The sequence below is a fragment of the Heteronotia binoei genome, chromosome 2, assembly GCF_032191835.1.
Source record: "Heteronotia binoei isolate CCM8104 ecotype False Entrance Well chromosome 2, APGP_CSIRO_Hbin_v1, whole genome shotgun sequence".
Taxonomy (NCBI): Eukaryota; Metazoa; Chordata; class Lepidosauria; order Squamata; family Gekkonidae; genus Heteronotia; species Heteronotia binoei.
Genome location: NC_083224.1, coordinates 171,400,826 through 171,426,899, shown reverse-complemented (window position 1 = coordinate 171,426,899; position 26,074 = coordinate 171,400,826). Strand labels below are relative to the sequence as shown.

The window sequence follows — 26,074 nt, the reverse complement described above, 5'->3', positions numbered from 1 at the left end:
TCATGCTAAGGGGCCAATGGCCATTGTTCCAATAAAGTTTACTTCTGAGTATTAGCGAGAACTAAGTGATATAGCATGTGCAGTGAGATAAGAAGCCAATATCTCTGTTAAGCCCTGGGGGTTCTATTGTCCTGAGTGTTGTAATGATTTGTGATTCAGCAATCTCCTGTTTCAATCTGTTTCTAAAATTCCATTCCAATAAAACAGCTAATAGGTCAAACGCTATGCCAAAGGATAAATGGATGCAAACCTGACATCAAGCAACCGCCTGGAGAACATTTCAGCCTCCCAGGGTACTCAACGAGGAATGCAAAGTAACTCTTTTATTGCATGCAGAAATTACACACTAGGAACAGACAGCAATAGACACACAATGGCACAAGAGACTGCCACTGGACTTCTTTCAACGCACTGAAGCTTGTGGCAATGACTTAGATCAGGGCTGTCAAATAAGTGGCCCGGGGCAGAATCAGGTCCCCAGAGGGCTCCTATCAAGCCCCTGAGCAACTAGCTGTCATCTGCTTCCTTCTCCCTCTCTCGCTTCCTTCTGCATCTCAGCTTGCTTTGCAAGGCTTGCTCAATTGCACAGGAGCTACAGAGCAAAACCTCAATTTTCTCCATTGGTTGATGCTCCTCCCCCTTCTTGCCCCCGGAGGCGGGGGGGGGGAGGTAAGGAAAGAGCTAGAGCTTCCTTTTGCCCAGTTCCCTGGATTCCATGGGAGAGATTTCATGAAAGAAATACAAAGCAAACACCTTTAGGGCCAACAAGTGCTAATGCTTTAATCATGTTTTATTTTAAGTTTCATTTTAATTATTTTATTCGTTTTTGTGTCCTTTAAGATTAGGTAGCAGAGGCATAAACCTTTAAAATAAGTACCCACATGACATGGCCCAACAAAGTCTCATTTAGGTCTGATCCTCCCTCATAACAAATGAGTTCGACACCCCTGGCTTAGATAAATTAATAACGTGTTCCGTGAAAGAGCGTTTTATTTTTCCAAGGAAGGCTGTTGCCTGGTCTCGTTCCCTCTTTTAACAACTCCCTCTAGCCTCCATTCCCCCAAGAGAGCGAAGGCCTGAGACGCGTCACGTGGGAAGGGGAAAAAAGAGGACTAAGGGCGACGAGCCGTCACATGGTCAGCCTCACTTCCTCTGAATTCCTGTACGGGCGGGAGCTGTGAAACAAACAACACAGCGCCGGTCAGGTTTGCTCTTGAGGTTGACGGTGTTAGCGATTGAGGCGAGGCGGGCGGTTCTGCCATGGCGACTTACGTGAGCGAGCTGGAGGTGGCCAAGAAGAACCTGAGTGAAGCGCTGGGCGAGAATGTGAAGCAGTGAGTGATGGTCGGGCCCCTTCTCCCTCCTCTCCTCCCCTCCGACGGGTGAAGAGAGAAAAGGCTAGCTAGGCCTCTTGAGCCTCGGTCTTAATTTTTCCATGCCCCGGGACGCTGCTCTTGAGGGCCGAGGCCTCTCCCGCCCCGAGCTGACGCTGGCTCTGATCTGGCAAAAATCGAGGCACATCAAGACTGAAAAATAGGCTGCATTTTTAAAATGTGTGCATGGAGCCAGGTGGAGGAAGGGTAGCAGTCAGCATGTACATAGATGCATATATACCCGGGTATGTATACATCTCCATACGCGCGTATATGTGCATGCATCTACGTATTTGGTGAATGAGCACTACCCTTCCTCCATCTGATGCCGTGGCTCTAGTTCAGAGGTGGCCAAACTTGCTTAACATAGGAGCCACATAGAATCAATGCCAGATGTTTGAGAGCTGCAAGACATGAACGTCAGATGTTTGAGAGCCGCAAGACAAGGAAGGAAAGCAGGCAAATGGATGGGTGGAGGGAGAGACGGAAAGAAAGCAACTTTAACTTTAAACGCTTCCTGCTAGCTTGGAGAGCCACACAATATGTGTGAAAGAGCCACATGTGGCTCCTGAGCCACAGTTTGGCCACCGCTGCAATAGTCACACACACAAATATATTTCTTTCATCTTTCCCTCCCCACCCCAGGTAAGATTGCACAGTAAATCCCATGTGCAGAGTTTTGCCAAGGTGTCCATCACTTTCAGTTCATTGGCTGGTGTGGCCTTGCATAAATTGTACCAGAACTTGCTGTTGATTTCATTGGGCTTGGACTGGTGTAACTAAGATTGCACAGTGACAAAGAATGAGACACTCCCAATTTTAAGAGTATGGATTTTGGGTAAAATCATGTTTTGTTTGTTGAATTCTACAAAACAAACATTGGTTACCAAAACTGAAAAGCCTTCACTAGAAAACAAAGTGGCAGAATTTAAACTCATATAGTAGAGAAAAAAATGTACAAACTAGTGTGGATTATTCTCTAGAGTGACTACAAGTATTAAAAGATTTTACTCATATTATGAGCAATACTTTTTTAAAGCCATGGAGTCTTGTGAATAAAATTCTACTTTGTGAGCTACTAGTATTAAAGTTGTGAGCTACTGCATAAATTAGCTGTGGGGCCATTTTTCCTCAGCTAGGACAAAATAGTGTGAGTTGGAGGCTAAAAAACTGTGAGCTAGCTCACACTAACTCGGCTTAGAGGGAACACTGATTATGAGTTGCCACTGTGCTCTTTTCCCTTGAAATGCATGCCTATTTTGGCTTTCTCTGGCAGCTTTAAAGGGCTAGGATGGACATTTTGGAGAAAGATTACTGTGATTATAGTAAAGTGAATGATGTAGGGAGAGTATGGAAAAGAGAGTGAGAACAGGCAGGCAAAGGTGAATAGATGGTGTGAAGGAGGGAAAGTTAGGAATAGGTGAGAGACACCCATGGTCTGCATTACAAGCTTTAACTAGCTTAAGAGATGTGATCCTGTGTCTCCTACCCTGGGAACTATAGTTTTGTGAGGGGTCTCACAACATGTTTCTCAGTATCTCAGCCAGCCCTTTTTCCTCATTGGGGACCCAGTGTGGCTTACAGTGTTCTCCGTTTTATCTTCACAACAACCCTGTAAGGAAGTTTAGATTGAGAGTGCCAGAAAGCGTCCCAACTCACAGCAGGGATTTGTACCTGGGTATTCCAGATCCCAGTCTGACATTATACCTGCTACGCTACACCGGTTCTGTTATCTCATAAACATAAGGATTTATAAATACTAAAGAAAGTTTATTTCCAATAAACAGAACAAAAATTCAAACAGTTTTGTCGATAGCCTGAGTTTTGTACAGTTTGAAAGTGACGCCGGTATAAGTTGATTTGAAAGTGCTGACATTTGTTTATTTTGAACGTCTGATCTGGATCCAAGGTGGAAATGGCATTCTAAGATAAAAGACCCTTCCTCTCTTCTTTTTAAGACTAGATTCCTTGTTCTCATTTTAGGTGTATCATCTGCAAAATACAGATGGGATCATGCAGAGAACATGAGTTCCCCCTGCTGGCAGTTTAGCCACACTAATGACATAATTGCTGCTGCTATGAGCAGAAGGTTGTCATTAAACACTAGGATTCTAAATTTGGTAACACCAGAGAGGTGAAGTATCCTCTGATCCTTTCAGATTTCTAATTCCTCCTGAAATAGCCAATGAAAAAGTGACCCATTACTGTAAGCTGGGATAGCTCTATTTTAGAGACATTGATTGGGTCTTGCATGCTGTGACCATAGCAATGTTTGTGGAATGGAACTTCCTGCTGTGGGAGGCGGGGGGTAAGAGGCCCTTTGTGAATGTTGTAGAGAGGGTATGCAGTGGGAAGGATAATAGTCAGAAATCTCAGGCAAGCAGAAGTACCATGTGTACAAACAAAGCAACACATGGGGTCCGACAAATTATTTGTAAAATGTCTTGCAAGATTATAATAAGGATGAAGATGTAAAAAAGAAAGACAGGGATTTTTGTAACTGACTCCCTCCCCTCACTTCTGCAAGAGCAGCTAAGCTTAATGTCCCCTGTTTTACACAATAGTTTGCACTTGAATATCCACATTTAAATGATATGAAGTTAAATCGGTCTTGGGAATTAAGTACTAGTATCAGATGGACAATGTAATAAGTTAATAATAGAAGCCATAGGAATTATTTTCCCGAAACTATTTGTGGAAAGATCATTTCTAAGGATGGAGCAAAGGTACAGGAACAAGCCATTGAACAATGGGTTTGGGTATAGATCAGGGACAGACAGACTTCAGGCTTGCAGGATTTTTTCTTTTTAAACTGGAGGATGGAGTTTGCCAGTCCCCAAGTGATGGCTCACTTAGAACTGGTTGCAGCTAAATGTTACACTCCATGATCCCCCAAAGTAAGGTCATTTGTCAGTACAACACATCTGAGTTTCTGAAGATAAGTGATCTCACATTAAATCCTAAAAGTTGCATTTTGACTTGGAGAGATATAGGAAGCACCTGACCATTCATTACTAGAGTGGAGAGCCTACTTCTCCTACCCGACCTCACCGTGGGGGATAACTGACAGGCAGGCCCTGAGGGTGAACAGGCCACACGGCTACTGACTCCATTCTTGGGACTTGTAGGAGCATACACCTGCAAATCTTCGGCTAGCCTTGTAAATCATGTTATGTGCCCTGCTCTCTAGTGTCAGGCTGTGTTCTTAGGCCCTCAGTAGAACACGTTGGGGAGGGGTTGGCGGTTTGGCTGGTGTACCGACCGCCTAACGCACCAGCCGGCGCCTTACCATCCCTGATGGAGGCCGTAGCAGGCTGGGCATTGGAGTACCCAAGGCTTTTGATCCTGGACGACTTCAATGTCCATGCCGATGACATGTCCTCTAGTCAGGCGATGGACCTAGTGTCATCCATGGCGACGCTAGGACTCTCCCAGTTTGTTACAACGCCTACTCACCAGGCGGGGCACATGTTAGACCTGATCTTCGCGGCGGGAATTTTAGTGGACGATATTACTGCTCAGACAGTGCCATGGTCGGACCACTATGCCCTTAAGGCTCGTATGAATATCCCACCCAAAGCCCGTTTAGGCAGCGAGCCTATTTTAGCTCGCCCGCGGAGCCAGATGGACCCCGAACGGTTCCAGATGGCTCTACGGGATCCCTGGCCCTCTGGCAACTCCCTCGATGACCTGGTGGAGTCCTGGAATGATAGGCTCTCCAGGGCCATCGATGAGACTGCACCTAGACGTCCTCTGCGCCCTCGCCTAAAGCTAGCACCCTGGTATAACCAGGAGTTGCGGCAATTAAAGCGAGGACTCAGACGACTAAAGAGGCAATGGCGGTGTACTCGAGACGAAGCGACTAGAACATCTTATAGAGAGTGTATGAAGTCCTATGAGATGGCAGTCAAAGCCGCAAAGAAAACATACTTTGCAGCTAAGATTGCATCTGCAACTTCGCGCCCGGCACAATTGTTCAACATAATTCGGACTCTTATAACGCTGCCACAGGGCAGCCCAAACGTTAGTCAATTGGAAATAGGCTGTGAGGCTTTTGCGAAATTTTTTGCAGATAAAGTCGCGTCGCTCCGCCGCGACACCCCTGCCATATTGGAGACAGTATCCGAACCCGAGGCTCCTTGCCTGTCTTCAGATTGTATTCTGGATGGTTTCGGCGCTCTCAGCTTGGAGGAAGTTGACAGGATCCTCTTGTCTGCACGCCCTACAACTTGCAATTCGGACCCTTGCCCCTCCTGGCTTATTAAATCTTGCCAGAGGGAGCTTAGGTATCCTATACGGGATATCATAAATAGATCCCTGATGGAAGGGCAATTTCCAACACCTCTTAAGGAGGCAGTGGTCCGCCCCCTCTTAAAAAAACCAACACTGAATCCGGCCGAATTGGCACACTATCGGCCGGTCTCGAATTTACCCTTTTTGGGTAAACTCATTGAGAGGGCAGTGGCGTTGCAACTACAGAGTTTCCTGGAGGATGCTTCCGTCCTTGACTCCCATCAGTCGGGCTTCCGCCCGGGTCATGGGACGGAGACAGTGCTGGTCGCCCTGGTGGATGATCTCCAGCGGCATCTGGACCGAGGCGGCTCGGCGGTACTGATGCTGTTAGACCTGTCGGCAGCGTTCGACACGGTCGACCATCGGTTGCTGACTTGCCGTCTTGCCGACGTGGGGATTCAGGGGTGGGCTTTACAATGGCTTACCTCTTTCCTCAAAGGTCGGGGACAAAGAGTGGCGATTGGGGGTGAATTTTCCCAGAGATACCCGCTGGATTGCGGGGTTCCTCAGGGAGCAGTTCTATCCCCGATGTTGTTTAACATCTATATGCGCCCTCTTACCCAGATTGCCCGGAGATATGGGCTGGGCTGCCACCAGTACGCTGATGACACCCATCTCTATCTACTTATGGACGGCCGGCCTGCCTGTGTCCCAGAAAACCTGGACCTGGCATTGCAGGCCGTGTCTAGATGGCTCAGGCTGAGCGGGCTGAAGCTAAATCCGACGAAGACAGAGGTCCTTTGCCTGGGTCGCCGTGGTCCGGGGAGGGAGATTCCCTTACCGGCCCTCGACGGTGTGCCTCTGTCAGCGGCGCACAGGGTTAGGAGCCTGGGGGTGCTACTGGAGCCTACCCTAACTATGGAGGCCCAGATAGCAGCCACTGCCAAGTCCACATTTTTTCATCTTAGGCGGGCAAGGCAGTTGGCCCCTTTCCTGGAGGGCGACGACCTGGCAACAGTGATCCATGCAACGGTCACCTCGAGGCTGGATTACTGCAATGCCCTCTACATGGGGCTGCCCTTGTGCCGAACCCGGGAGTTGCAGCTAGTGCAGAATGCCGCTGCCCGGCTGTTGTTAGGGCTCCCTAGACGGGAGCACATCCAGCCGGGACTTCGGGGACTGCACTGGCTGCCGATAACATACCGAGTTCGGTACAAGGTGCTGGTTATGACCTTTAAAGCCCTTTATGGTCTGGGACCTGCCTACCTTAGGGACCGTCTCTCCCCACATGTCCCCTAGAGAGTGCTGAGGTCGGGGTCTCAGAACCTCCTTACAATCCCTGGGCCAAAGGAGGCCCGTCTGAAAGCGACCAGGGACAGGGCCTTCTCGATTGCAGCTCCCTGTTGGTGGAATCAGCTCCCGGAGGAGGTGAGGGCCCTGCGGAACCTTGAACAGTTCCGCAGGGCCTGTAAAACAACCCTCTTCCGGTTGGCATATAATTAACTGTGAGCAGAATGCCTGAATATTAAATCTTAAACATCAGATTACTGAATATTGGAAATTTGAAGGACTGATTTAAGGAATAGTAGCATAGTGTATATCGATGTGAGTTTTATGTATTTTTAGGTTTTTATGTATTTTATTGTATAATTTTAATCGTATTTAAATCGACCTCTGTTAGCTTTTATTGTTGTAAGCCGCCCTGAGCCCACCTTGGTGGGGTAGGGCGGGATATAAATCGAATAAAGTAAAGTAAAGTAAAGTAAAATCTCTAGGTATTTCCCAAATCAAATCTAGCAGAGCCCAAGGACAGTATAGGACAGTTTAAATAGTGTGCTGTGGCCCTGTGGTAGAGCAACTACTTTGCATACAGAAGGCCTCTGGTTCCATCTCCTGTTAAAAAGAGCAGGTAATAGGTGATGGAAAAACCTATACCTGGAGAGCTGCTGCCAGTCAGAGTAGGCTATACCAGGTATTGCCAATCCTCCAAGAGTTTACAAAAAAGAGCCTTGTAAGCTCTTGGTGGATTGGCTACATCAGGGGGTGTGGCCTAATATGCAAAGGAGCTCCTGCTAGAATTCCACTTCTGGTGATAAGAAATGCTCCAAGTCATAGGGGAGCCCAAATACTTGTGGTCAAGCTGAAATCAGCTCTCTCATTGAAGTCGGTCTTCTCCCTGAACCTGGAATAGACAATCTTTGCAGTTCCTTTCATTGTATTCTAGGAAATGACATGATGGGCCCTTTAAGAGAAAAAGGATAGATTTTGATAGGAAGAGCTTATCACTTACATGCCTGTTTATGCTTTGTACAGATACTGGGCTAACTTAAAGTTGTGGTTTAAGCAAAAGATCAGCAAAGAAGAGTTTGACCTGGAAGCTCGAAGACTCCTCACACAAGACAATGGTAAGAAAAGGCACCTCCGAGTTTTTTTGCCTGTATTCTGCATTCCCTTCAATAAATGTACATAACTGAGATTGGGGATTACTGTGCTGTCAGCCAAATGTCAGACTACAACTGCCCTCTCTAAAATGCTATGGCAGGTCATGGGAATGGGGAAAGTGAAATTACACAGTGACTAATGAAGGCTTTATTTAGTTCCCTACCACTACCACCATTTCAGAGATTTCTCTGGGCATTACTGATGCATTCCCAAGTGTATTTTTATAGCAGCCTGAAGGGCTTTTTAGAAAATGAAAGCTGAGATTCTCAGGATGCTGAAATATGTCCAGGATCCAATTCTTCGCTTTTGCATAGAATAAAAAAATTACTGAACATACATTGTATGCAGGTGCATTATTTTACAGTAATAATTCATACACAAGTAAGTATTATTACATGACATGCTTACCTAAACAGCCCATGCCATTTTGCAGTACTGATACAAACACTAAAATGATTGCAAGGCTACTTCCTAGTTACTTCTGCTTTGTTCTCTTTTCCCCTTCCTTTTGGCAGTCCATTCGCACAATGATTTCCTCTTGGCTATTCTCACACGATGCCAAATCTTGGTTTCTGCACCCGGTAAGTCAACTATAAAAATTCTGAAACATCTGAACTCAGAGATATAGCTGAGGTATGCTCATCTTAGGCGTGTTCTACTGGTAATGCTTTATGAGCATTTATTTAAGTATCTGTATCTTGCTTTTCCTCCCAATGAGACATGAAGTGGTGTACAACACCAACAACAAACACAATGTAAATAAACCAGGAGAAAGCCAACAATATGGCTTGAGCAGGTCAGGAATTAATTGCTGGTTCATTGAGAGGTACTGGATGGCTGAGGGCTTGTGCCTTTGGCCATGGCTAAGCTTTCTAAGTACCTGGGAATTTAGCTGTGAGTTCCTCAGTATTACCCCATGCTATAGTATCTTTATTACTGTCACTTAAATATGGTTAGGCAAGAACATACGAAGAACTGCAGTACCACACTAGTGGTCCATCTAGTCCAGCATCTTATCTCATACAGTGGCCAACAATTTCCTCTGGAGGGCCATAGAGGCCAAGACCTTCCCCTGATGTTATCTCCTGGCTCTGGGATTTAGAGGTTTAGTGTCAGTTCCCCTCAGTCCTCATGGCTAGCAGCCACTGATAGACCTGTCCTTTGTGTATATTGTCTGGCCCTCAGGAACAAGCAGAGCTGCTTTTCTTTTCAGAGCAACCTTTGCTACAGCCTGGATGCTAATCTTCTAACCTTGGCAGGGGTCTTGGGATTGCTGTTGGTAAACTGCAACATCAGAGGTAGTTGTGCCCTGGGAAAGTGAATTGGGGCAAATGGGAAAATAAAACAGGGAATCTGCACCTGGAATGAGCCATTTTTCATGTTCAGACATGGATGAATGGAATTTATTATCATACTAAAGCACAGCAAGGTGGGGTGCCTTCTCTGCTCTCCCTGCTTGTATACTGGGTTTGGGATGGTGGGAGAACTTTGGCTGGTGCTGCCTCTGTTGCCAAATACAGGAGACTGTTAAGAGCTGGGCTGACCAATGTCAGCTTGTCAGAGGTATTTCTCACAACACAGAAGGTAATACCCATTTTTCATGGGTTTACCTATGGCAAGAGAAGAAGAAGATGATATTGGATTTATATCCCGCCCTCCACTCTGAAGAGTCTCAGAGCGGCTCACAATCTCCTTTACCTTCCTCCCCCACAACAGTCACCCTGTGAGGTGGGTGGGGCTGGAGAGGGCTCTCACAGCAGCTGCCCTTTCAAGGACAACCTCTGCCAGAGCTATGGCTGACCCAAGGCCATGCTAGCAGGTGCAAGTGGAGGAGTGGGGAATCAAACCCGGTTCTCCCAGATAAGAGTCCGCACACTTAACCACTACATCAAACCAGCTCTCCAACTGGGACACCAACTTCTACAGGGTTCTCAGTAGGTCCTGCATGGACTTGATGCCAGGCAAGTCTTCTGCAATGGAGGGCCGGGCAGAAGCTTTAGCACAGCTATGCCGGTATTTTGTGATTGGGATACTGTGCCCCACCCCCCACCCAGGGAGCAAAGTCAGGAACACAGTAATAGCAGAAGGAACAATCGGCAACATCACAACAATGCTAAGCACTCTCACAGAGTTCCTTTAAACTAATTTACCACCTACTAACAGTGATGTAGCTGACTAACACAGTTCTCCACATTTATCAGTAGAGGTGCTGATTAACACCCTGCAGTGGTAAGAATGAGAACACAGAAGTTACATCATCCAACCAAATGCATTAACATTCCCTCAAGACTGTGTACTGACAGGCTTCTAGGAATAGTCCTCCTGTACCTCCTTCATCACAGGTGCATGTATCCCTGCAGTTAGACGCTTGCATGTCAATTCCATCTACAGTAGGGTTCCCAAGAGCGAAGGGTTAATGTCTATTATGATTCAGCATGGACAACATCTATATAGCCACACAGCAATATCTATGTTTCCCCCAAGCATTTTACAAGAGATGCACAGGGAAGGGAAGATAGAGACCAGTCCTGTTTATTTAAATTGATCAGTGCAGTTTCCCATATAAAATATATTTTTATTTATTTGCTTAACAATTTACTTCACTTATAGTCTGCCTTTTTTTTACTAAACTGGATTACACAATTAAAAACACTGCACCCAGAACATTACATACACTGTCAGCAGTGCAGTAAATGGGATTACAAAATTATAGTAATGTTCTAAAGAATATGCTGTGCCAATAAAATAGTATAATACATACAACAAGCAGTGAAAGAAAACTGGATTAAAAAATCAGAAACAATGCAACACAGAATCTGAAGAAGTGAGCAGTGACTCAGGAAAACTCATACTCTGCCACACCTGTTTTTTTGTGGCGCTACTGGACTCTCTTCTACTGCTACAGGCAGACTAACACAGCTACCCATTGTAGTGCAAAACAGTATGGTATATGCAGCAAACAAAGGAATAAAAATTGCCTAAAAATTCACAGAGGTTAATGATGACCAGTGTTCCCTCTAAGCTGAGTTAGTGTGAGCTAGCTCACAATTTTTTAGCCTCCAGCTCACATTTTTGTCTCGGCTCAGGAAAAATGGCCCTAGAGCAAACTAATTTGTGCAGCAGCTCACAACTTTAATGCCAGTAGCTCACAAAGTAGAATTTTTGCTCACAAGACTCTGCAGCTTAGAGGGAACATTGATGATGACCCTCATCCCTTGATAAAAGGGCCCTTTGGAACAATTGGTGAAATAGGGCAACAGAAGGTCTTTAGGGGAGGGACAGTGGCTCAGTGGTAGAGCATCTGCTTGGGAAGCAGAAGGTCCTAGGTTCAATCCCTGGCATCTCCAAAAAAGGGTCCAGGCAAATAGGTGTGAAAAACCTCAGCTTGAGACCCTGGAGAGCCACTGCCAGTCTGAGAAGACAATACTGACTTTGATGGACCAAGGGTCTGATTCAGTATAAGGCAGCTTCATATGTTCATGTAATGTATAAAATAAACAAAGTGGGGAGAACTTAAAATTTCATAGTTTGCAATCCTGTTCTCTTTATAAAAAGCTCTCTCGCATAATTCTGTGTTACTTTTTAAAATGCATGTTTAAATTCTAGGTACACAGTGATGATAGCAAGCTACCGAGTGTGGTTTGAAGACCAAAATACATGCGTGTCTCTTGCCATTCACGTCACGCAACAACCTTTCGATGACATTATGTTCATGTTTTGAAGTTTATCTCTGCCCCCATGGAAGCAGAACGCTCCAGAGCTTGCCAGGCACCCTGATGTCCCTTGACAACTTTGTTTTGTCCTCTCTGTTATTGTGCCCATTGTTGCATCTGCCAAGTACTGCATGATAAACGGGCCTTGTTTGGGGCTCATCAGTTCTGGCAGCCTTGCACTCACTAAGCAAAATGCAGATAACTCTGACAGAGAGGAGATTTCTCTCTGCAGCAGTCAGGATGACCTTCAGTAGCTGAAATCTCTTTCCGAGGTGCCGCTTCCCTGCTTGTTGAGTCTTGCAAAGATAGGTGTTTGGCCTTTTTGTGCAGCCCCTCCCAGTCCTTTTTCTCGCTGTTCCAGATTCTATGTGTTTTAACACGTGTGGTTTGGTAGGGCCACGTAATCTGTGTGTATAAAGCTTAATAGATAAGGAAATGAGAGAGGAATAAATTGAAACCCAAGAAGCATCTTTTATGTACTCCTTTGGCCTCATTTAAATAAACAAGGAGTGACTAAGCAGCAAAGAGCCAGGTAAAAGGCAAAGGGACAAAAGGTAAAATACAAAGCTAAGATGGAACAGGGGGAAGCAGGTTATACGTTGTGGCACTGCACAAGCATAGGACAGAAACAAATGGTGAATTATAGTTCTTTGGGGTTTGTTTTAAGTCAGGGATCTCCAACATGATACCCCTTGGTACCCTCACACCTGTCAACAACTTTCCTGGTGCTCACCAAGTGTTTTTAGAAAGTGCATGAGGCCAGGTGGGTCTCTTGCCCATTGGGGCTTCTGATTGGCCTTTGGGGATCTGATTGGATGTGCAGATTATTATAACGTAGATTCAGTTGCAGCTGCTGCCAGAGTGTTGGCTTTATTCTTTCTTTCTCCTCTTTCCCAGTGTCTTTTTAAATCACCCCTCTTCACCTCTGCACTTGGACTTCCTAAGTGTGATTGACTTTGTCTCCCCCGATGCCTATTTTGTAGTTACGCCCACTAATCTATGTTCGACTTTCAGTGGTGCCCTCAGACTCAGAAAAGGTTGGGGACCTCTGTGTAAAGTACTTGAGGGCTGCTCTAGTTGCAGCTCTAACTTCAAACAATCCTGTGTCATTCAAACATAAGAAGAGGCATGCCGAATCAGACCAACTCTGGTGCAGACTGGCCTCATGTGGACTACTGTTCTTGGCCCTGAGGTATGACCTCGTTTGCAAGACAGTCAACATGACACTTCCTTATAAATTAAACTTTATTCATAATTTTAACATGCAATTAAGCCTAGTGTCCAAACAAATTAACAGTTCTTATTACAAATAAGCCAGTTTGGTGTAGTGGTTAAGTGTGCGGACTCTTATCTGGGAGGACCGGGTTTGATTCCCCACTCCTCCACTTGCACCTGCTAGCATGGCTTTGGGTCAGCCATAGCTCTGGCAGAGGTTGTCCTTGAAAGGGCAGCTGCTGTGAGAGCCTTCTCCAGCCCCACCCACCTCACAGGGTGTCTGTTGTGGGGGAGGAAGGTAAAGGAGATTGTGAGCCGCTCTGAGACTCTTCGGAGTGGAGGGCGGGATATAAATCCAATATCTTCTATCTTCTTCTAAATATGATGGATTAAAACGGTAAAGGTAGTCTGTACAAGCACCAGTTGTTTCTGATTCTGGGGTGATGTCACATCACGATGTTTTCAGGGCAGATTTTTTACAGGGTGGTTTGCCATTGCCTTCCCCAGTCATCTACACGTTACCCCCAGCAAAGCTGGATACTCATTTTACCGACCTCGGAAGGATGGAGGGCTGAGTCAACCTTGAGCTTGCTACCTGAACCCGGCTTCCGCCAGGATCGAACTCAGGTCGTGAGCAGAGCTTGGACTGCAATACTGCAGTTTACCACTCTGCAGCACGGGGCTTCTTATGATGGATTAGGAATAGTAAAAAAAATTAGAAATTTGGCAGGTGAAGTGCTGAAGCTTCTGAGAAAAATCTGGTGAAAAGACTGTAGCTTTTTCCTAGTGTTGCAAGCATGAGTACCTCTTAAGAACACCAAGAAAAAAATGGGGGCAAGCAATAACAGAGAGGGAAAAGGAATGACAAGGGGAAAACGATATCAGATGGCATACTGCTGCAACATACAATTTACAAACACCTATTTTTAAAGGTACACTCAGCATTTGTGCAAGATCTACTAACTGTAGCCCTGCAGGGCAGCACAACTACATTTTTGAGGTTTTTAGCGTACCAGCTGTGACATGGACCGTATTGTGTACCGTTCAAATGAAATGCAAGGAATGGGGCCCATAGGGTTGTGCTGGTTGCTCTTGGTGACAGCATGCACATTTTTAAACTGGACAGCTTCTGCATGTTTCTTTAAAAAATGAAATGCATGACACATTACTCATGAATCTCTATGAGCTGTCCATGTGCAGTTTTAAAGGATGTTGTTTTTCAGCATCTTGCAGTCTTTTCAGGGCCCTGCTGAAGTATGTGATATAAACACACAGTAAAAAACGGAGTCTTCTCCAGAAAGCACAGTCTCAAAGCAATGGTTGTGTTTCAGAGATCTGCAAGTAGTGCTTTAATTTTGCTTGAGCAGCCCTCTTGTCAAAATCAAAATGGCATTACAAGTGTGGGGAAGTCCCAAACCGTGATTTGTAAGATGGCCAAGAGGCTGCTGGCATGATTTAAAAAAAAACACATCTGCCTCTGCATAAGGAACCTCTGGCTTAGAAATTGACCTGAAATTGACCAGGACATGAGGGGTATTTAAGAGCTCTTTGGTGCAAGTTTTATTTTAATGTTTCATATGAATGCAGTGCTATCCTTGCTGAGTCTGAATTGGGCTGTTTTCTCCTTTCTTGTTTCCAGAGGGTGCTGGCTCTCTGCCGTGGACAGGAGGTTCTGCAACAAAACCTGGCAAGCCCAAAGGGAAGAAGAAGTTTTCTTCTGCTCGACAGAAGTTTGATGTAAGTGTGTGTGCGTTAAGAAAGACTGTGTCCTTTCTCAAATGCGTTGGAAACAGGGAATCGGTAAACTGAGCCCAGGGAGCAGAACGTTTACATGTTGGGCTGGATCCAGCCACCTTTTCCAGGAGTGAAAAAGGGAGGAGTGTTCCCTTTGACCACCAAAAAACCTCTGCTGGAGATAATGGGACCCAAGGCATGTGAGGTGGGGGCTGGAGAAAACAGAGGATCTGGTGAGACTGAGTGAAAAAACAGGCTAGATCCTACCCACTGAGTTTCATGCTCCACTACTCTTGTATACTCTGGTTTGGCACCAAGGATGTGGAGCAGAAAGGCAGAAATGACACGATATCATGATCTGAGGCGCTGACCTAGCAACTAAGCAGGTTTGGCCCTGGTTAGTAAATAGATAGGCAATGTCCAAGGAATACCAGGGTCATGATGCAGAAAAAGGCAATGGCAAACCACCTCAATGTCTCTATTATTTCTTGGTATTTTTTTGTATTTATATGTCCGTGTGTGTGAGTGTGTGCACATGTGAGTGTGTGCACTTGTGAGTGTGTGCATGCACCTGGAAGTTATGGTGACTTCTGGTGACTGACCCCTACTGGGGGCCTGGAGGATATTCAGGGAGATGATTGAATAGAGCCTGCCCTGGCCTCCTGACTGTGGTATTCCAAGGAGGTCTCACATTCAAGTACTTGCCAGAGTTGGCCCTGCTTAGCTTCCAAGATCGGGCTTGCCCGGACTATCCAGGTCAGGTCTGAATGTCTCTTTTCTTGAAAACCCTACAGGGTTGCCATAAACTGGCTGTGACTTGATGGCACTTTCCACCAGCACCAGTAATCTGGGAAAGGCGATAAATTGTGGTGTACATTACAGAGGAAGTAGAGGGAAATGGGACATAAGTCTTCCATTTTCACAGCAGCCCTGTTTCCTAGGACATGACATTCCACCCGAGGTGATGTAGCACAAAGCTTCTCAACTCTGTCACGTGTAGTGCAAATTTGCTGTTATTCGGGGCTTTTTTGTAGACAAAGCCCAGCAGGAACTCATTTGTATATTATACCACACCCCATGATGCCAAGCAAGCTGTAACTGCATTCCTGCTCAAAAAAAGCCCTGCTGACATTTCTCTATTATACTACTGTGGTGTTCAGTGGCCTCGGACCAAGGGATCCCCTTATTTCATGCTGCAGCATGAAATAAGGGGTTCCCTCCTAGACTCCTCCTTGGTGACTTGCACACCTACAACTACTTCTTTTGCTTTTTCTGTATTTCGGAGGAGAAACAGTCTACACATAGCCCTGAATAATGTGATCTACGTCCCCTGGGATTAAGAACATAAGAGAAGCCATGTTGGATCAGGCCAATGGCCCATCCAGTCCAACACTCTGTGTCACACAGTGGCAAAAATTTTTATATACACACATACACTGTGGCTAATAGCCACTGATGGACCTGTGCTCCATATTTTTATCTAAACCCCTCTTGAAGGTGGCCATGCTTGTGGCCGCCACCACCTCCTGTGGCAGTGAATTCCACATGTTAATCACCCTTTGGGTGAAGAAGTACTTCCTTTTATCCGTTTTAACCTGACTGCTCAGCAATTTCATCGAATGCCCAGGAGTTCTTGTATTGTGAGAAAGGGAGAAAAGTACTTCTTTCTCTACTTTCTCCATTGATTTGTTAAATGAAATAATTGATTTGTTAAATGAAATAATTTTTTTTCCCCTCTCCCTTTTTATTTTTGAATTTTAAATGGTAATGCATATACAACCATAGAGCATCCTGAAGCAAGGAACACTATTTATTTTACAAAGACGTGGATTGTTGGCTTTATTGTACAGATGGAACTTGAGAGCTTACAGTTATGTTCTTGACAAGAGTATGTTGCATTGTCATGCATTACAGTATTTTAAATTGAACATCCAAGAAAACTATGTGTGTTGTTTAAAATTTAGATTTTTTTTCATTGATGCTGCATATGAAATAGTGGGAAGCTATTTTTCTAAGAAATTAGAAGTATAATTGTGGTTTTCAGTACTTTCCAGTGGTGTTGAGATCTTGTCCATTATCATGATTTACCAGCTTGTGATGGTAGCTTATTTCCCCACACTTCCTGCTCTTTGCCGCTGGGAGTTTGGCTGTAAGGGTTTTTTTAAAAAAATTGTTTGTTTTTCAATCTACCTGAAGCCTTGGGAACGTGGCAGGTGATATTCTCCATATAATATACAGCCATATCTTAGTGTTGCAGCCAGCTAGATAACCAAAACCCATTGGCTGACATTTTACAGCACCGGTTCCAGCCACAGAATCCATTATCGGGAGCCCCACAGTTTATGGCCAAGGACCCCCAAGAAGATGATGACCTGAAGCTGTGTTCGCACACTATGATGCTTCCCACCTGGGGCCAGCTGGAGGGGCGGATGATTGTCACCGCTTACGAGAACGGCCTGGATAATGTCACTGAAGAGGCGGTAACGGTCGTTGTCTATGCTGTGGAGGTGAGAGATCCAGAATGGGCAGTTGTTGGTGTGGCTCTGGTGGTGCTGCAGGCAAAACCCCCAAAACCCTAAGCCCCTCACTGTGCTGTGTGGAGCAAGAGAGGCAACTTCTGGGCTGCAGTCTCCTTATAGCATGGGTGGCCAAACTTGCCTAACATAAAAGCTACATAGAATAAATATCAGATGTTTGAGAGCCATGAGACATGAATATCAGATGTTTGAGAGCCGGAAGGAAGGAAAGAAAGAAAATAGATGGAGGGAGGAAAGGTGGAAAGCAAGCAACCTTAACTTTAAATGCATTCTCCAAGCCATTAGCTGGCTTGGCTTGGAGTAGTGATTTAAAGAGAGAAGTGCTGTCTCCAAGCTGGCCAACAGGGTGGTGGGGGCTTTGAGAGCCACACAATATGTGAAAGCACCACAGCTTTGGCAATGTGTGAAAGCGCCACATGTGGCTCCTGAGCCGCAGTTTGCCATCCCTGCCAAAGGAGGCTTTGAGGAGCAAAACAGACACCCATGTCACAGAGCCCCCCTCGTTGGGTGTGTATGATATTAAGGGTTATTTTCCCAGTGTAAGATCAAAACAGGCTGTTCCTTTTTACAAATATGTATTTTTCTTTTTGCAAATCTCACAAATGTGATTTGTGGGGTTTTGTTGTTGTTCATAAAGGACCTAATATGGTGTTTTGCAAAGTAAAATAAACTGAAGCCTGATTTGGATGCAAAGGCTTGAATTTCTGAAAATCTGAAGGAGGGGGGAGCGGTAAGGGGGATGTTTGTTTTTTAAAGAGGTTTCTAGATAGGATAGTAGTTGGTACTTTGCAAGTTTGCATATAGAAAGGTCTACAGGGCTTCCATGCATACCCAGACTCCCCAGGGATTACCCCAGTCCTTTCTGTTTTCCTTCCCCATGAGCTTTGCTTAGACTCTTGGGAAAAGACCTTTGCATGGGCATCGAGGGCCCTGGTTTGTATCAAGGATTTGAAAAGCTCATGACCAGTCTGTATGAGGAAAAAAGCATCTGAGCTTGCTGTTCAAATATCTGCTGCATTCAAATCAGATGTGGAGGGTAAAGGGCCTAGTTTTTGTATCAACACATCTGGACCCACCTGTCTTTTCTTCTCCTCTCCATCCATTGCTTCTGGAACTTTTGTCCCAGCCTGGTCTCAAAGCAGGAAGCAAGAAGGGGGAAGGGTATCTACGTTCACCTATAAGCCTCTGTGTAATTTTAAGCTGCTCGCCCTCTGCTTTGCGCATGATCGAGACAGACATGTGAATAACTAAACATGGCTCCCCATTACACCTAGGTTGGCCCTTGGTGTCTGGAATCTCAGTGCCCTGTGTGTCTGTTTTGCCCCTCGCTAAGAGTATCCACCCACAAGCCCCTGCTGTTCCTTTTTGCCCTCATGCCAGCATGTTTGGCTTCATCTCTGCAGAAGCATCTCAAGGATATCCTTGCGTCAGTAATATCCAGGAGAAAGGCCTACCGCCTGAGGGACGGTCACTTCAAGTATGCCTTTGGAAGCAACGTCAATCCTCAGCCTTATCTGAAGAACAGCATTGTCGCTTACAACAATTTAACGGAATGGTAAGGAAATACCTCATTGGTGCCCCAGCAGGGATTAGAATTCCAGGCAACTGCTCTTTTGAAGTACTGTATAGTTAGGCACTCAGAGGTGAGACCTATTTAAGGTTTTGGTTTGTGACAACTTTGGCATGCTGGTCTGGTGCTTCTCAGGGATATACTGAGCAGTTTGAGGGTTAGTCCTTCGTCTTTTCTCCAGCAGTAGAAGAAAACTTACTACAGGGCTTTGTCCAATGCACTAACACTGTCTTTTCTTACTGTTAATTGTGGCAGTGCAGGTTACAGCATTAAAATAGTTGTCAGTAAAAGTCTCATCTTGCTTCTCATTTAGCAGCTAATCATATGAAGAGTGGCAGATAAAAGCTTATTCTGTAATGACCCGCCTCCTAAAGCCAAGCTTCCAAGCTTTAATGGCCATTATCTGACAGGAAATTAGGTTGGGTAAATGGACCCTGAATAATTACAGGAGGCTTAAATAGCAAGGTGATTAATTTGTCCCTCACTGATTTGGAAGTGGTTCAGACAAAATCTGGTTTTTATAAAGGCTTTGAATTATAAATGTACACGTCTAGAATCTGGGCAAAGCCCAAATCTACCCTTGAAGGTGAAGAGTCAAACCCGCACGTTTGCCTTTGCAAAATATAATGTTGGGTCATTTCCCTCCCGTTCCTCCTCTCTCTCTTTCTAGCCCTCCAACCTGCTTAGCACCTCCTCCTGGTCAGAACGTGGCTTCCCACCCTCCTCCTGACGATGCTGAGCAGCAGGCCGCCCTCCTCCTAGCCTGTTCTGGGGATACCGCACCGGCCTCTCTGCCACCTGTGAACATGTATGACCTTTTTGAGGCGTTGCAGGTAGTTTTCCTGTCCTGCTGGCTAGCTTCTTCTGAAGGGAGGTGTCTTCTAGCAAAGAACCCAGTCTCAACATCCTCCCTGGAAAGTCATCTTCATCATCCCCTTCTTTTTCGTCAGCGTGCGCCACACAAACTTCCCTTTTTCCTGTGACTGTTAACCAAGCTCCTGTTTTAGATCTAAGTTTAATGGGCAAAGTAGTTTCCTCCTACAGCTCCAGGAGAGCAGACCACTGCATGCACTTCAGATCTGACAGGGTTTTACAAATGAGCCTGCCATTTTTCTGTGGAAAAAAATGTGAGTGTGGATTGGGGATGCAGAGTCTCGTGCCTGGTACAGTTTTTGCAAAGCCGAATACCCTGAGAGGGGTTGCAATCTGCCTTGAAAAAATGTCTCTGCAGTTCCCTGTGCCCTTCAGAATGGAGGGGTCTTGTACAGCATTAATTCCCCCCCCACACACACACACACATGCTCTTTTCTTATATAAGGACAAGGGAATGTGATACCCTGACTCAGCCTATGCTGTGGTTGACAGGCGTGAAGGAAACATGGGAAGCATGATGCCATCCCTGAATCCTTACTGTGAGTAAGGAAGTGGTGGCGGTTACAAGCATAGACAGCTTCAAGAGGGAACTGGATAAACAGATGGAGTAGAGGTCCATCAGTGGCTATGAGTCACAGCTTATCGTTGGGACTCTCTGTCTGCGGCAGTGATGCTCTGTATTCTGGGTGCTTGGGAGGGCTTCTAGTGTCCTGGCCCCACTGGTGGACCTCCTGATGGCACTTGGGGGTTTTTTTGGCCACTGTGTGACCCAGAGTGTTGGACTGGATGGGCCATTGGCCTGATCCAACATGGCTTCTCTTATATTCTTATGTAGCCAGAGGGGGAGATGGGATGCAGGGAGATAGTACCACTGTTGCAAGGTGGATGCCTGACTTTATCCTGAGTGCTGACTGGAAAAGTGTCTTTTTGAGAGTACGAGCAAGGTTCGCCTCCAGTTTTAATCCAGAGGAAAGACCAAGAGCCACATATTGGAAATTTGGTTTTAAAAGATCCTATTACATGCATGGCACGATGGCCGATAAATTCTCACACATGCAGCCCCATCCCTGGTTAGCTGTTTATTCCATCTCTCCCCACACCATTCCTGATGCAAGCTGTTTCTTTCACCAGTCTCTTATTGTCTACCCCAGGGGTGGCCAAACTTGCTTAACATAGGAGCCACATAGAATAAACAGATGTTTGAGAGCCGCGAGACATGAACGTCAGATGTTTGAGAGCTGGAAGGAAGGAAGGAAAACAAATAGATGTGGGGAGGAAGAGGTGGAAAGAAAGCAACTTTAAATGCATTCCCCAAGCTGCCAACTGGCTTGGCTTGGAGAAGTTATTTAAAGAGAGAAACACCTTCTCTATGCTGGCCAACAGGGTGGTGGAGGCTTCAGGAGCCACACAATATGTGTGAAAGACCCACATGTGGCTTTCAAGTTGCAATTTGGTTACCCCTGGTCTACCTCCTCCTTTCCTCGTCTATAACAATTTTATTATCCTGTAATATCTTGCAATAATACTCATCATCAATTATTAAAAATTCATACAAAAACATTACATTTTTCTCCCCCCCCCCCTTTTCATGACCTCCAACGGTGTATTTTAAGTAAATTGCTAAAACTAAAAGGTAATTTTTTCAAATAAAGAATCTTCATTAAAAAAATCTTACAAGATAAAAAGGAAATAAAAAACCATATATAATAATTATACGGTAATTCATCTTCATTATAATCCTTTAGTCCTTGTCAAAAGAAAGTTAAAAAGAAAGTATATAGTTCATGTATACTTCCTCCAACGTTCAACTATTGTCAAAAATCGAACCTCCTCCTTTCTTTGCTGTTTCTGTGCTGGGGGTGGGGTGACATGACACCACACCTCAGCTGGGGGAGAGCAGGGGGAGACTCCGACTTGAGGGATGTTTGGTGAGCCTGGAGGTAACTCCTCAGAGCAACAGTGAGGCCTCAGTCTGGGTTACTACAGCAACCTGGATTGGCTGACTAGGCAGGGAGCATCACTTTGGTTGCCTTGGCAACCAGGGCAGCCTCTTTTTTTTCCCTCAGTGCCCCTCAATACTGTCACTGCTTCCTGAAAAGCTTTATCACCCACTAGAACAACAGAAGATGACAAAGTGTAAGAAGTAAAGGATTAAGTGTGGAGATGTTGGGATTTTTTTTTTAAGCCCCAGATTTGTTGCTAACAAGAATTCCTCCATGTGTACGTTCCCCGTAGATCCACCGAGAAGTGATCCCTGCTCACACCATCTACGCTCTCAATATTGAAAGAATCATCTTGAAGCTCTGGCACCCGAACCATGAAGAGCTGCAGCAAGATAAAATCCACCGGCAGCACTTGGCGGCAAAGGAAGGGCTCCTGATGTGCTGAGGCCCACAGCAGTATTTCTTGGAGCTGCCTAGTAGGGCGTCTGGACTTTGCATAGCTGTGTTGGCATTTCCCAGTGGAAACATGGATGTCTTTCCTATGGAAATATGGCTTGAGATGCAGGAGGGCATTGTGTTTGTTACCATAAAGCCACATGGCAAACCTCCCCCAACCATGGTTCACAGTTTTCCTTAAGGACGACACTGCTTCATTGGGGTGTTGGCCTTTAACAAGAGTGAAAGACTGTGTCGTTGCTTTGTTTCTGTTGTTGTTGGACAAGCATTAAGGATTGCGGTCAGCAAGCAACCAGTTCCAGTACTACCCTGCCCAGTTGCCAGTTATTAGGGTTACAGCATTTGAACCAAAGCCCTGGCTGCCTTGGCAGTAAACATGCGCTCAGCAAAGAAGTGTTTTAGTTTGTGTTGCAGATTTATAGCAAATGGGCAACATCTTATTCCATGTCAATAAACTCAGCCGCAAGGCAATTTTCATAAAATTTTCTTTCTTTTTTTAGGTTTGTCAGTAGATTTTTGACATTTCAAAACGTCTGAAAAAAAAAACACACCTGGGTTATGCTTTATAGCAGGGGTATCAAACATGCAGCCCAGGGGCTGAATAGGGCCCCCAGATGGTTCCTATCAGGCCCCTGAGCAACTGGCTGTCATCTGCTTCCTTCTCCCTCTCTCTTGCTTCCTTCTGCATCACAATTTGCTTTACTAAGCTTGCTCAATCAAACAGGAGCTACAGAGCAAATCCTCTATTTTCTCCATTGGCGGAGGCTCTTCCCTTGGGGAGGAAGGGGAGGAGGATAGCTTGCTTCAAAGGAAGCTCTGGCTCCTTCCTTTCTTCCCCAGGGGAGTAGGAGGGAGAGGAGCCTCAGCCAATGGAAGGAGAGGCTTGGCTCAGTAGCTCTGCTGTGCCGTTGAGAGAACCTGGATTGCATGGGAGAGATACAAAGAAAGCACCTTTAAGACCAACAAGTGCTAATGTTTTAAGCATGTTTTATTTTAAGCTTTGTGTTTGTGTCTTTTATAAAGTTTATATTTCTGCTACCTGACACTACATTGGCCCAGCCTGGCAAAGTCTCATTTATGTCAGATCCGGCCCTCATAACAAATGAGTTCGACACCCTGCTTTATAGTATCATTCATACTATCATTAGTATGATACAATCATGTAGTACTTTCATCATATAGTATCTTTCATGCATTACAGTATCATGTACCTCTGGGATCCCCTCCCAGTATACCCCCAGAAGAGCATTGTGCTTGGTAGATAAAAATCTGTCAGTGGTCCCCAGCCTGAGGGATATCTTCTGCCCTGGCTCCAACCTGGTGGGACACTCTGCTGAATAACATCCGTGTCCAGCAGGACATGATGCAGTTCCACTGGGCTAGTAAGGTAGAGATGTTCCGCCAGGCATTTGGCTGAGGACAGCAAAACAGTGGCATCCTTCTGGCACTTCCATTCCTGTCCCCCCACCCCACCCCCTACTGTGAGGCAGTTAGCACTTCTGAAATTTTCATTGCTGCCTCTTAGTTTGTTACTGTGTTTTTATGGTTTTAAATTGCTTTGTTACAGACTGTGAATTACCAGGGCTTTTTTTTTATAGCAGGAACTCCTTGCAATATTAGGCCACACCCCCTGATGTAGCCAATCCTCCAAGAGTTTACAGGGCTCTTAGTACAGGGCCTACTGTAAGCTCCAGGAGGACTGGAGGAGAGCCAGTTTGGTGTAGTGATTAAGTGTATGGACTCTTATCTGGGAGAACTGAGTGTGATTCCCCAGTCCTCCACTTGCAGCTGCTGGAATGGCCTTGGGTCAGCCATAGCTCTCATAGAAGTTGTCCTTGAAAGGGCAGCTGCTGCAAGAGCTCTCTCAGCCCCACCCATCTCACAGTGTGTCTGTTGTGGTGGTGGTGGGGAAGGTAAAGGAGATTATGACCGCTCTGAGATTTAGAGTATAGGGCGCGATATAAATCCAATTTCTTCTTCTACATTAGGGGTGTGTGGCCTAATATGCCTTGGCAGGGGAGGGCTGCTCAGAATCAAATTTAATAAACAATGCACAGTTGTGCAGGACTGTACCGCAGGGAAGCAGTGCACATGTGAAAGATGGGTTGTGGCTCAGTAGAAGAGCCTCTGCTTGTCATGTAGAAGATCCCAGGTTCAATCCTCGACAGCATCTCCAGTCAATAAAGGACCAGGTAGGAGGTGATGGGAAGGACCCCCACCTGAGGCCCTGGAGTGCTGCTGCCAGTCTGTGTAGATAATACCGATTTTTATGGAAGCAGGGTCTGATGCAGTATAAGGCAGACTCCTGTGATTTGTGTGTCTAAGGGCCAAAGTGTATTTTGGATTGCAGCTATAGTTTGTTTCTTGAATAGGACAGTCTTGAATAGGACATCTTATGCCTTCCTCAGCATCTGCAAATTCGCGCCCGGCACAATTGTTTAAAATAATTGGACACTTAACCACACTGCCCCAAGGCAGACCAAACATTAGAGAATTGGAAATAGGCTGTGAGGCTTTTGCGAAATTTTTTGCAGACAAAATCACGTCGCTCCGCCAGGACCTGCCCATCACCTTGGATACAGTATATGAGCCCGAGGCCCCGTGCCTGTCTTCCAATTTAACCCTGGATCACTTCGACCCGCTCAGCCTGGAGGAAGTTGACGGAATCCTCTCCTGCGCGCCCTACAACTTGTGATTTGGACCCATGCCCCTCCTAGCTAATTAAATCCTGCCTGAGGGAGCTTGAATGTCCTTTACGGGACATCATAAATAGATCCCTCTTGGAGGGGCGTTTTCCATCATCTCTAAAAGAGGCTTTGGTCCGTCCCCTCTTGAAAAAAAGTACAGCAGACCCGGCTGAATTGGCAAACTACCGGCCGGTCTCTAATTTACCGTTTTTAGGTAAAATCATAGAGAGGGCAGTGGCGTCACGGTTGCAGAGCTTTCTGGATGACGCTTCCATCCTAGACCCTTGCCAATCCGGCTTTCGCCCAGGTTATGGGACGGAGACAGTACTGGTCGCCCTGGTAGATGATCTTCAATGGCATCTGGATTGGGGCGGTGTGGCGGTACTGATGTTGTTGGACCTGTCGGCTGCGTTCGACACGGTCAACCATCGGCTACTGACCCGCCGCCTCGCCGACGTAGGGGTGAGGGGGTCTGCCTTACAATGGCTCTCCTTCCTCGAGGATCGGGGACAAAGGGTGGCAATTGGGGGCGAGCGGTCCCAGAGGCGCACACTGGATTGTGGAGTGCCTCGGGGCAGTTCTCTCACCAATGTTATTTAATATCTATATGCGCCCCCTTGCCCAGATCGCCAGGAGACATGGACTTGGGTGCCATCAATATGCTGATGACACCCAACTCTATCTGCTAATGGACGGCCGGCCTGACTGCGTCCCAGAGAATTTAGACCGGGCCCTGCAGGATTTGGCAACTTGGTTGAGGAGGAGTGGGCTGAAATTGAATCCAGCGAAGACAGAAGTCCTCTGTCTAGGTCAGGGCACTCGGGGAAGGGAAGTACCTCTCCCTGTCTTCGACGGGGCGCCGCTAAAAGCGGCACACCGGGTTAGGAGCCTGGGAGTTTTACTGGAGCCTGCACTATCAATGGAGGCCCAGATTGCAGCCACTGCCAAGTCAGCTTTTTTCCATCTAAGGCGGGCAAAGCAGTTGGCTCCCTTCGTAGAGCGCCAAGATCTGGCAATGGTGCTTCATGCAACGGTCACCTCGAGACTGGATTACTGTAATGCCCTCTACATGGGGCTGCCTCTGTACCGAACCCGGAAGCTGCAGCTGGTGCAGAATGCAGCGGCCAGACTGTTGTTAGGGCTTCCTAAATGGGAACACATACAGCCTGGGCTGCGCGAAATGCACTGGCTGCCAGTTATATACCGGGTCCGTTACAAAGTGCTGGTCATTACTTTTAAAGCCCTATGTGGTCGAGGACCTGTCTACCTTAGGGACCGTCTCTCCCCATATGAACCCC

At 46.1% G+C, this 26,074-nt stretch overlaps 1 protein-coding gene across 1 annotated transcript; it reads left to right on the top strand.

Annotated features, from left to right (window-relative positions):
* Nucleotides 1-1,063: 1,063 nt before the first annotated feature.
* TADA1 (transcriptional adaptor 1) lies at nt 1,064-22,571 on the top strand. The gene is made up of 8 exons (XM_060232452.1): nt 1,064-1,334; nt 7,920-8,011; nt 8,564-8,629; nt 14,616-14,713; nt 17,008-17,217; nt 18,651-18,802; nt 19,488-19,650; nt 21,926-22,571. Exons 1-8 carry the CDS (start codon nt 1,261-1,263, stop codon nt 22,076-22,078), a joined length of 1,008 nt encoding a protein of 335 aa, XP_060088435.1. The 5' UTR covers nt 1,064-1,260; the 3' UTR covers nt 22,079-22,571.
* Nucleotides 22,572-26,074: the final 3,503 nt, after the last annotated feature.